The sequence below is a fragment of the Etheostoma spectabile genome, chromosome 15, assembly GCF_008692095.1.
Source record: "Etheostoma spectabile isolate EspeVRDwgs_2016 chromosome 15, UIUC_Espe_1.0, whole genome shotgun sequence".
Lineage (NCBI taxonomy): Eukaryota > Metazoa > Chordata > Actinopteri > Perciformes > Percidae > Etheostoma > Etheostoma spectabile.
Genome location: NC_045747.1, coordinates 23933185 through 23945251, shown reverse-complemented (window position 1 = coordinate 23945251; position 12067 = coordinate 23933185). Strand labels below are relative to the sequence as shown.

Sequence of the window (12067 nt, the reverse complement as noted above, 5' to 3'; positions counted from 1 at the left end):
AAGCAGCGTTTCCATAAGATAAACACATGAGTGTTGGGTTTACGTGTTGCAGGAGGACGCCTCTGAAGATGGAGCGCCCGCACAGCAGCAGCGACAGCAGGCAGACGGACGCCACCAGCACGTCCAGGAACTCCCGGGCGTAGTTCTCCGCTGACGGGGGACCGAGCAAAGGCATAAAAACAGTCATTACTAGACCTTCCTCCACAGCGCTGCGGAGGAGGGTTTGGTGAGTCCACACAGCATTCTGAGATGGGAGGAAAACGTGCCCTGGTTTATTGGCATTTCTTTAAATTAATCACAATTGTCTTGGCCGGACGGAGCCACGGTGCCGCTGCTAAATAGTCTCAGGAAGGAAGTTGTTTTGGTGGAACGTGGGTACGTTCAGAAGTAGTTTAAGTCGTCAACAGAGACTCTGATTGGACAGGTAGTCTAGCTAGCTAGACTGCTAGCTAGACTGCTAGCTAGACTATCTGTCCAGTCAGTTTCTGTTTGAGATCTGAGGAGCAGGTAACCAGAGTCCTATGTCTGCAATTACCACGACAACAAGGCGATGACAAAGGCGACCAAAAAGGCAAAAAAAAGCAACTTAAAGACGTAGAAAAGTGACTACAAAGCGACAAAAAGGAGACAAAAAGGAGACAAAAGGTGTCGAAAAGACGTCAAAAAGGAGACAAAAGGCGTCGAAAAGGAGACAAAAAGGAGACAAAAATGAGACAAAAAGGAAACAAAAAGGAGACAAAAAGGAAACGAAAAGGCGTCAAAAATGAGACAAAAAGGAGACAAAAAGGAGACAAAAAGGAGACAAAAAGGAAACGAAAAGGCGTCGAAAAGGAGACAAAAATGAGACAAAAAGGAGACAAAAAGGAAACAAAAAGGAGACAAAAAGGAAACGAAAAGGCGTCAAAAAGGAGACAAAAAGGAGACAAAAAGGAGACAAAAAGGAAACAAAAAGGAGACAAAAAGGAAACGAAAAGGCGTCAAAAAGGAGACAAAAAGGAGACAAAAAGGAGACAAAAAGGTGTCAAAAAGGAAACAAAAAGGAGACAAAAGGCGTCGAAAAGGAGACAAAAAGGAGACAAAAAGGAAAAAAAAAGGAGACAAAAAGGAAACGAAAAGGCGTCAAAAAGGAGACAAAAAGGAGACAAAAAGGAGACAAAAAGGTGTCAAAAAGGAGACAAAAAGGAAACAAAAAGGAAACAAAAGGAGACAAAAAGGCGTCGAAAAGGAGAAGAAAAGGAGATGAAAAGGAGACAAAAAGGTGTCAAAAAGGAGACAAAAAGGAAACAAAAAGGAAACAAAAAGGAGACAAAAAGGCGTCGAAAAGGAGACAAAAAGGTTACAAAAAGGAGAAGAAAAGGAGATGAAAAGGAGACAAAAAGGTGTCAAAAAGGAGACAAAAAGGAAACAAAAAGGAAACAAAAAGGAGACAAAAAGGCATCGAAAAGGAGACAAAAAGGTGACAAAAAGGAGAAGAAAAGGAGATGAAAAGGAGATGAAAAGGCGATAACGTTTCTACCAATGTTATGTAACCCCGGTCGTCAACAGAGACTCAGATTGGACAGATAGTCTAGCTAGCGGTCTGGATTCACCCTGCAGAGACCTGAGGACCAGGTCACCATAGTCCTCAGATTGGACAGATAGTCTAGCTAGTGGTCTGGATTTACCCTGCAGAGACCTGAGGACCAGGTAACCATAGTCCTCAGATTGGACAGATAGTCTAGCTAGTGGTCTGGATTTACCCTGCAGAGACCTGAGGACCAGGTAACCATAGTCCTCAGATTGGACAGATAGTCTAGCTAACTGTCTGGATTGACCCTGCAGAGACCTGAGGACCAGGTGACCATAGTCCTCAGATATCAGCCGCAGGTTAGAGCACCAACACAGAGACAGAGGATTCGGCCGAAAAGAAGGGGTTTCCGGCGGCACCGGAGCAATCCCGGAAATGAAAAGGTTGTCGATGTAGACTAGTAGGAGACCGATGAACAAACATCTGGACCAACCACGTATCCGTTGCATTGCAGGTCCTCCACCACCCGTTAACTCACCGTGTCCAGACAGGTTGGGGTCTCTACACTCGTGGATGGAGGCCTCGTTCTGCAGACGGATCTTCACTTTGCCGCTGTGCACGCTGTTATCCATGACGATCTGATAGCAACAAGAACCAGAGTAAATCTAAAAACCTCCTTACACAGCTCCATGAGTTCATCTTAATGGGTAACTGGACCCTATTTCCCCGTGTTTTTGGGTCTGAGTGACGGAGGGAAACAACAATCTTTGAAATTGTTCCAGTATTAAATAAACTGGAATGTAATGCACCTGCAACCCCGTCCACTAAAGAATCTGTTATTGCAGCTAACAGGCTGAGGTTATTATTCTAAGTGTCTGACAACATTATGGGATGGATCCCTACAGAGACAAACCTTTTAGTTAAAGAATAAGATCCTTTATCTTTAACGTGAAACAGCCCCGAAATCACCATCACCAAACCCTCCAGACTTTATTATCGTAAAACACACTTTTTCAAAGTCGACAGAAACTAAATAAAACCATCAAAAGCCGCCTTGGTTCGTCTTTCCACTTTTCCAACAATCCCTGTACTGGTTTGGTTGAAATTAATCATTAATTCACCCATTTACATGTGGAGACATGCTGCTCTATACACGCTAAAAGTACCGTTTGTTTTTTTAAAGTGTCCATATTATGAAAAAAATCACTTTTTTCTGGGATTTTGGTGTTATTTTGTGTCTCTGGTGCTTCCACATGCTTACACACTTGGAAAAAAAACCCCATCCATGGTGTTCTGAGTGAGATCCGGTTTCTGAATGTCCTCTGATCCGGTTTCTGAGTGTCCTCTGATCTGGTTTCTGAATGTCCTCTGATCTGGTTTCTGAGTGTCCTCTGTCTTCAGTCTCCGGGTGAGATGTCCAACATCTGCACGGCTTTCTACGTCCCTAGAGACGAGGTGGCTAACCGTAGCATGCTAGCTCGTTCTCAATGGAAAAACACTGCTCCAACAGCCACTAGTTCACCATAATCTCCAAAAGAACTACTTCCTGTCCCTGTGCTACTTCCTGTCCCTGTTCTGGAGGCATTCCACAAGTGTCCCTGGCCTAGAAGAAGTCTCCCAGCTGATCCGGCCTTGGACTGACCAAAGCTGGAGAAAGAGTTATCAGCTGATGGGATCTTACCGAGCTACTGAGCATGTGCAGCTCCCAACAAAGATAGGATAGAAGGGAGATGTCTCACTCTGGAGCTAAGACTAGTGAGATGTCTCACTCTGGAGATAAAACTAGTGAGATGTCTCACTCTGGAGCTAAGACTAGTGAGATGTCTCACTCTGGAGATAAAACTAGTGAGATGTCTCACTCTGGAGATAAAACAGAGACCTGAACACACAGGGTGACAACAGGATCTGCAGCAATGAACAGAACAAAAAAAACATGGTGTTTTTTGAAAATGAAACCATGGAGACCTGTTCTGGTACAACCTCAAAATACAATTATGAACCTGGACATGATCAGAATATTTCACCCATTTAAATGTGGAAATATGTTGCTCTGTACGCGCTAAAATGGCTGATTATTTACATGGAGTCTGGTGGGTTTGGTGATGATGATTTCGAGGCCGTTTCTGGTTAAAAAAAAGGATTTAGGATAATAATCTGAGCCTGTCAGTGGCAAAAACTGAATTTTTAGTGGATGGAAATTGCCCATTTTTTCTATATATGCAAACATAGCAGTCTGGTTCAAGACAGCCGGTTGCATGGTCTTGCTCAATTCTAGACCAATTTTAAATCCCAATGCATGTGAAAATAAGGCTCCAGGTTGAAAAAAAAACCCAATGTCACCCATTAACGCTTATACCAAACTCATTATAACATAAAACTTAACAGTTGTGATAAATCGGGACGTCATAATTCTGTCTATTTAAACAGGAATAACCGAGGAGATGTAGTTCACCGTGATGGCGAAGGTGTAGCAGTCGGGGATTTCATTGTGTATAACGGTCTGAATGTTGATGGCCTTCAGCTGGAAGTCAATGGTTACGTTGATCAGCCTGGACACAAATATGTGACAGACAGACGAAGAAAAGTCAATGTGAGTTCAAGACGTAACACCGTGAAGAGCAATCGCACCTTTTTTTTTTCTATTTCCAATGTCGTAAAAAACAAACGTAATGTCATCTGACTTGTGAAACTGGAGAGTGAAGTTCTTGTAGTCGGGGTTTCCTGCAGCAGAAGTGTCCGTCGGTGGGTTCAGGCCGATGCAATCTGCAAGAAAAATCAGAAAATAGCTTTAAGAGGAAGTCAAGAATATCCAGGGGAAGTTTTTTTTTTTTAAAAAACCTTAAAACCTTCTTGTTTCCTCGTCACATGAAGCAGAAAACCACACTTCTGCACTTCCTCAAAGCATTCAAATGCTGAATCGTCCACTTGGAGCTTTCTTTTATTTGTCTTACTGTATTTATTTTGACATAAGATGGATCATGCACTGCCAAAAGTCATCATCAAGTGTGTGTAAATAACTCCCTTTCCCAAGACAGAGTTGCTACTAAAGGGAGAGGGAAAAGCTAACGGTCTGTAGTGTGTTTTTGGAGAAATATTTCCAGGCTTTAAAAGCAGAGCACAGTCTTGACATAGTATGTGGAACGGCAACACACATTGTTGTTGTTGTTATTGTTTGCTTGTTTGTTTGTATTTTGTTTAGAGGACGCCCTTGAAAGTGAGATGGTGCATCTCAAGGAGTTATCCTAGTTAAAGAATTTCAAAAGGAGAATATCCAGGGACAAATCTAATGATAAATCTATTTTTTTTTCAAAGCGACAAACACGTTAACAACAAACACCCTTTTTTTTTTTCTTTTTTTTTTTTTTAAAGTAACTAAAAGCTAAATGAAAGCGTAGGAGGAAAAAAAAAGCAACAAAAGCACCGAAAAGCGACAAAAACCACGGAAAAAAGCAGGTTTAAATCTCGAGGGGGGAAAAAAAGCATCAAAAACATCCCCAAAAAAAAAGAAAGAGAAAACAACCTAAGAAAATATGCAACAAAATTCATCCAAACCGGAGGAAAAAGCAGAGATATCTGACAGGTAAAGGTCACGTACCGGTGACGACGTGGGGGTCGATGTGGAAGGTGTCGTTGACGGGGTCGATGGTGCCGTTGCTATAGCAACTCTGGCAGAGGGAGAGGGCGCTGCCGTTCACCCCGACCCCCAACACGTACGCATAGCGGCCCACGGAGATCCGGGGCAGGGCCAGGTACTGGGGGGGGGGGGGGGGGGAAAGAAGCAAATCACAAGGTTATAAATTGCAGTATATATATATATATATATATCGCAGAATATTGCACTATATTTAAAATTGCAGTAATGATTCCCACTCCTATTGAAAGCAATGCCAACGTTGACCCTCTCACTTTGTGTTTTCGCTTCAACATCAAAGCAAATTGGAACATTTTGGTCGCCTAAACATGTCTTGTTCAACCAACCAAGCTACCGCTAACATTAGCTGGTAAGGTAACAGAAATCCGGTTGACTAAAAGGACATAGAGGACATATGAGACAAGGTCCCTCAAGAAGGCACAATCAGTCCTGGCCGACCCCAGTCCCCCGTCCCCGTCCCCCGTCCCCGAAAAGCTGCTTCATGTTGTTGCCGTCTGGCGGCAGATTCAGTCTAAAGCCCAAATGCAGGACAGACAGACACAAAGACTCTTCTGTCCCCGCTGCTGTAGGCTTTTATTAATAAGTCAATGTGGTGAGGATGCCTCCTGGGGGGGTCCCTAGGGAGGTGGTCCAAGGCACGTCCAGCTGGGAGGAGGCCTCGGGGAAGATCCAGGACTAGGTGGAGGGACGTCCAGCTGGGAGGAAGCCTCGGGGAAGACCCAGGACTAGGTGAAGGGACGTCCAGCTGGGAGGAGGCCTCGGGGAAGACCCAGGACTAGGTGGAGGAACGTCCAGCTGGGAGGAGGCCTCGGGGAAGACCCAGGACTAGGTGGAGGGACGTCCAGCTGGGAGGAGGCCTCGGGGAAGACCCGGGACTAGGTGGAGGGACATCCAGCTAGGAGGAGGCCTCGGTGAAGACCCAGGACTAGGTGGAGGGACGTCCAGCTGGGAGGAGGCCTCGGAGAAGACCCAGGACTAGGTGGAGGGACGTCCAGCTGGGAGGGGGCCTCGGGGAAGACCCGGGACAAGGTGGAGGGACGTCCAGCTTGGTGGAGGCCTCGGGGAAGACCCAGGACTAGGTGGAGGGACGTCCAGCTGGGAGGAGGCCTCGGGGAAGACCCGGGACAAGGTGGAGGGATTATATCTCCAACCTGGCCTGGGAACGCCTCGGGATCCCCCAGTCGGAGCTGGTTGATGTGGCTCCGGGAAAGGGAAGTTTGGGGTCCCCTACTGGAGCTGCTGCCCCCCGAGACCCGATACCGGATAAGCGGATGAAGATGGATGGATGGAATGTGAGGTGTGGACTTCCGCGTAGAACATATTTGTTTTGTTCCTAGATGTATGGCTGTTGTCTTGTATAACCTGTGTGTTATTTATTTATGTCACATGCTGCTGCACAACAAATTGCCCCCCCCCCCCCGGGGATAATAAAGACTCCTTGAACCATAGGGTGACCGGAGCAATCCCAGAAGTGGAAAGTCATGAATATGGACTAGGTTGGATGCCACTGGAGAGGGAGAAGGTGTTGCGCAATTTTGGATGAATCAGCCGAAACGACTCGTAGCTGAGATGATTCGTAGGCGGGCCGTTACCTGCTGGACGGCGAAGCGGACGCGGCTGTAGACCTCCTCCTGCGTGTGCGCGGCCTGAGGACCCCGGTCCGAGTAACCCTCCAGGAAGAGATGCTTGAACGCGTCCGTGTTCTCGTCTTTAAAGGTCACCACCATCTGGTTGCTCAGTCCAAACAGCGTCAGCTGAGAGACAAAGACAACAAACAAACAATGAGCTGCACGATAGGAATTTTACACACTGGTGTAAAATGAAACATATTACCATTTGTCTTTTGTTTGTGTTTTATCTTTGTATTTTTATGTGGTTTTGTTTTTTCCATTCGTCTTTTACAAAACGCTGTTGATGGTTTGAGATGACCCTCTTGTTGTCCTCGGGTCAAATTGACACATTTTCCTATATTAATGTTAATTGTGATCAACCAAAATAACATGATTGATTCCAACGCTCTTTGCCAAGTACAAATCTCTACTTTCATTAATTTTGGGTCTTATTCTCTGTCTGTCTGTGTGTGTGTGTGTGTCTCTGTCTGTGTGTGTGTGTGTGTGTGTCTGTGTGTGTGGCTGTGTGTGTGTGTGTGTGTGTTTCTGTGTGGGAGTGTGGCTGTTGTGTGTGTGTGTGTGTGTGTGTGTGTGTGTGTGTGTGTGTGTGTGTGTGTGTGTGTGTGTGTGTGTGTGTGTGTGTGTGTCTGTGTCTGTGTGTGTGTGTGTCCTGTCTGTGTGTGTGTGTGTGGTGTGTCTGTGTGTGTGGCTGTGGTGTTGTGTGTGTGTTTCTGTGTGTGTGTGGCTGGTGTGTTGTGTGTGTGTGTTTCTGTGTGTGCGTTTGTCTGTCTGTCTGTCTGTGTGTGTGTGTGTGTGTCTGTGTGTGCGTTTGTCTGTCTGTCTGTCTGTGTGTGTGTGTGTCTGTGTGTGTATGTGTTTTCTATGTTTCTGTGTGTCTGTGTGTGTGTATGTGTTTCTATGTTTCTGTGTGTCTGTGTGTGTATGTGTTTCTATGTTTCTGTGTGTCTGTGTGTGTGTATGTGTTTCTATGTTTCTGTGTGTCTGTGTGTGTCTGTGTGTCTCTAAGTCTGTGTGTGTGTGTGTGGTGTGTGTGTGTGTGTGTGTTTTCTATGTTTCTGTGTGTCTGTGTGTGTCTGTGTGTCTGTGTGTCTGTGTTCTGTCTGTGTGTGTGTGTGTGTGTGTGTGTGTTTCTATGTTTCTGTGTGTCTGTGTGTCTGTGTGTGTGTGTGTGTGTGTGTGTGTGTGTGTATGTGTGTGTGTGTGTGTGTGTGTGTGTGTGTGTTATCCACCTGCAGAGTCACGATGAAGATCTTGAGCAGCTGCAGGAAGAGTTTGAAAGGCTTGCGGCCCTTGGCCTGATACTTGTCACAAGGGCTCATGAAGAAGTACTTGAGGTTCCTCTTCAGGACCTCCTCCTCCTCCTCTTCCTCCTTCCTCGGCCTCTGCAGGGACTCAGGGCCCCCCAGAGCAGGAGGACGAGGGGTCCCGCCCCCAAGAGGTTCCTGGGACCCATAGCCGGTCACGGAGGAGAGGAGCCTGTTGTTTTCTGGGAAATACAAAGAAATCCTGGTTTCAGAAGATGATCGGGATTCATTAAACTCATTAAATGTTAAACTGGGACTTCAGTTTCCTCAAAATCAGTCAGAATGGAAGCAGAAGAGGCCGACACATCTTTACTTTTAGTCCCTTTAGTATAAATCAGGCTAAAAAACACAATACAGTAAATACTGGTGCTCATCAGGTTGCATACCCGTGCTTAAATTGACTAAAAAGAGGAATAAAAAAAAGAATCTTTTTTAAATGTATCTTAATGCCTTAATTAAACAAAATGAAAAATCACAGGACACCAATTTTCTTTGTGAATGAATAATGTATCATAAATAAATAAATGTTCTTCCTTAAAATACAGGGGCATAAGTATACACCCCCCTATGTTAAAATACAGGGGCATAAGTATACACCCCCCTATGTTAAAATACAGGGGGCATAAGTATACACCCCCCTATGTTAAAATACAGGGGCATAAGTATACACCCCCTATGTTAAAATACAGGGGGCATAAGTATACACCCCCCTATGTTAAAATACAGGGGCATAAGTATACACCCCCCTATGTTAAAATACAGGGCATAAGTATACACCCCCTATGTTAAAATACAGGGGCATAAGTATACACCCCCCTATGTTAAAATACAGGGGCATAAGTATACACCCCCCATGTTAAAATACAGGGGCATAAGTATACACCCCCTATGTTAAAATACAGGGGGCATAAGTATACACCCCCCTATGTTAAAATACAGGGACATAAGTATACACCCCCCTATGTTAAAATACAGGGACATAAGTATACACCCCCTATGTTAAAATACAGGGGGCATAAGTATACACCCCCCTATGTTAAAATACAGGGGCATAAGTATACACCCCCTATGTTAAAATACAGGGGCATAATTATACACCCCCTATGTTAAAATACAGGGGCATAATATATACACCCCCCTATGTTAAAATACAGGGGGCATAAGTATACACCCCCATGTTAAATACAGGGGCATAAGTTATACACCCCCATGTTAAAATACAGGGGCATAAGTATACACCCCCCATGTTAAAATACGGGGGCAAAAGTATACACCCCCTATGTTAAAATACAGGGGGCATAAGTATACACCCCCTATGTTAAAATACAGGGACATAAGTATACACCCCCCTATGTTAAAATACAGGGACATAAGTATACACCCCCTATGTTAAAATACAGGGACATAAGTATACACCCCCCTATGTTAAAATACAGGGACATAAGTATACACCCCCCTATGTTAAAATACAGGGGCATAATTATACACCCCCTATGTTAAAATACAGGGGCATAAGTAACACCCCCCTATGTTAAAATACAGGGGGCATAAGTTACACCCCCCTATGTTAAAATACAGGGCATAAGTATACACCCCCCTATGTTAAAATACAGGGACATAAGTATACACCCCCTATGTTAAAATACAGGGGGCATAAGTATACACCCCCCTATGTTAAAATACAGGGGCATAAGTATACACCCCTATGTTAAATACAGGGGCATAATATACACCCCCTATGTTAAAATACGGGGCATAAGTATACACCCCCTATTTTAAAAAATACAGGGGGCATAAGTATACACCCCCATGTTAAAATACAGGGGCATAGTATACACCCCCCAGTTGGCTGTAAAAAAATACAGGGGCATAAGTATACACCCCCCATGTTAAATACAGGGGCATAAGTACTCACCCCCTAGTTAAAATACAGGGGGCATAAGTATACACCCCCCTATGTTAAAATACAGGGACATAAGTATACACCCCCCTATGTTAAAATACAGGGACATAAGTATACACCCCCTATGTTAAAATACAGGGACATAAGTATACACCCCCCTATGTTAAAATACAGGGGCATAAGTATACACCCCCCTATGTTAAAATACAGGGGGCATAATTATACACCCCCTATGTTAAAATACAGGGGCATAAGTATACACCCCCCTATGTTAAAATACAGGGGGCATAAGTATACACCCCCCTATGTTAAAATACAGGGGCATAAGTATACACCCCATGTATCAAGACACGGGACCACGTCACGGATCCGTTTCTGAGTCAGTGTGTCTGGAGCAGGAAGGGTCACGAGACAACGTACCTGTGGCGCTGTCCTGGGGACAGGTGTGACCTGTAGTCGTCATGGTGACGGGGACTTCACGCGGGGCTGGTGGAGACGGACATTAGCAGCACAGACAGCGACCTGGGACTGGAGTCATGTTAGGGGTCAACGCACATCAATTAACGCAGATCAATTAACGCATATTTCACTATGACATCACACTATGATATTACACTATGATATTAAGCTATAATTTTAAAATATGCCATTAAAATATGATATTAAGGGATGCAGCTCGGTGTCGCGGTGTTGTGACACACACACACACACACAGGTAAACACACCGCGAGCTTCCTGGTTACCGCGTGACCGCCGCCACGTGACCGGTGACGGACGGATTGCATTTTATTTTTTTTTTAATATTAGTAAGAAATACAGTTACAAACATTCATTACAATCATTCATCACGGCTCATAATAAGATTATAAAGAAAAATAATTGTCTGTAATATGAGACCAAGTAGAAATATAAACAGATCCATGAAGAAAGCAAAATAAAAATAATAAAAAGTAAATATATAAATAGAAATATGACAGATTTACAAACCTCGTTAGTGATACTGACAACATATGTTATTATTTAAATAGATTGCAGTATGTATCAGATATAGTTATAGCTACTCAATATTTTGAGAAACGTGGTCTTTTATTTTGAAAATTCTTTTAACCCTCATGTTGTCCTCATGTTGTCCTCATGTTGTCCTCATGTTGTCTTCATGTTGTCTTCATGTTGTCCTCATGTTGCCCTCATGTTGTCCTCATGTTGTCCTCATGTTGTCTTCATGTTGTCCTCATGTTGTCCTCATGTTGTCCTCATGTTGTCCTCATGTTGTCCCCATGTTGTCCTCATGTTGTCCTCATGTTGTCCTCATGTTGTCTTCATGTTGTCCTCATGTTGTCCTCATGTTGTCCCCATGTTGTCCTCATGTTGTCCTCATGTTGTCCTCATGTTGTCCTCATGTTGTCCCCATGTTGTCCCCATGTTGTCCTCATGTTGTCCTCATGTTGTCCTCATGTTGTCCTCATGTTGTCTTCATGTTGTCCTCATGTTGTCCTCATGTTGTCCTCATGTTGTCTTCATGTTGTCCTCATGTTGTCCTCATGTTGTCCTATATCAATGTTCTTTTTAATTCCCCAAAATAACATGATTGATTCCAACGCTCTTTGCCAAGTACAAATCTCTACTTTCATTAATTTTGGGTCTTATTCTATTTTATAGCATTGTAAAACAAAGTGAAGTGTTGTTGAAATAGTATTGAGTAAAAGTTGACATATTCCAGTCTGTGATTATCATCAACATCCATTCCTTTAATTTTAGTCTCAATAATTCCTAATTTCTGCTTTTCTAACTCAAACATTAGGTATAATTTCCTATAAATGACTATTTACTGACCATAAATCCCAAAAATAACTGTAAAACTGAAGTTAATCGTGCTGAAAACGTCAAAACAAGCGACAAACGTTCTTATTAAGAAAGCTACTCAATATTTTGAGAAACATGGTGTTTATTTTGAGAACTCTTTTACTGATTTTAATTTTTAATTTTTCATGTTGATTGACCTGCCGGGCGAGTTTGGCAGGATGACGTCCACAGAATAATACGTCAGACACACGAGTTATATTTCTCTTT

The 12067-nt window shown here is 43.7% G+C and overlaps 1 protein-coding gene across 1 annotated transcript in view; it reads right to left on the bottom strand.

Annotated features, from left to right (window-relative positions):
• Positions 1-10664, bottom strand: part of LOC116703350 (mucolipin-1) — a 19911-nt gene extending 9247 nt beyond the window's left edge. Inside the window, exons 1-8 of the mRNA XM_032538017.1 lie at positions 10418-10664; positions 8020-8276; positions 6752-6913; positions 5103-5259; positions 4189-4270; positions 3960-4056; positions 2046-2145; positions 44-150 (exon numbers count right to left, since the gene is read on the bottom strand). Of these exons, the coding sequence (XP_032393908.1) occupies positions 44-150; positions 2046-2145; positions 3960-4056; positions 4189-4270; positions 5103-5259; positions 6752-6913; positions 8020-8276; positions 10418-10460 (1005 nt within the window). The 5' untranslated portion in view covers positions 10461-10664. The remainder of the gene's footprint in view (positions 1-43; positions 151-2045; positions 2146-3959; positions 4057-4188; positions 4271-5102; positions 5260-6751; positions 6914-8019; positions 8277-10417) is intronic.
• Positions 10665-12067: the final 1403 nt, after the last annotated feature.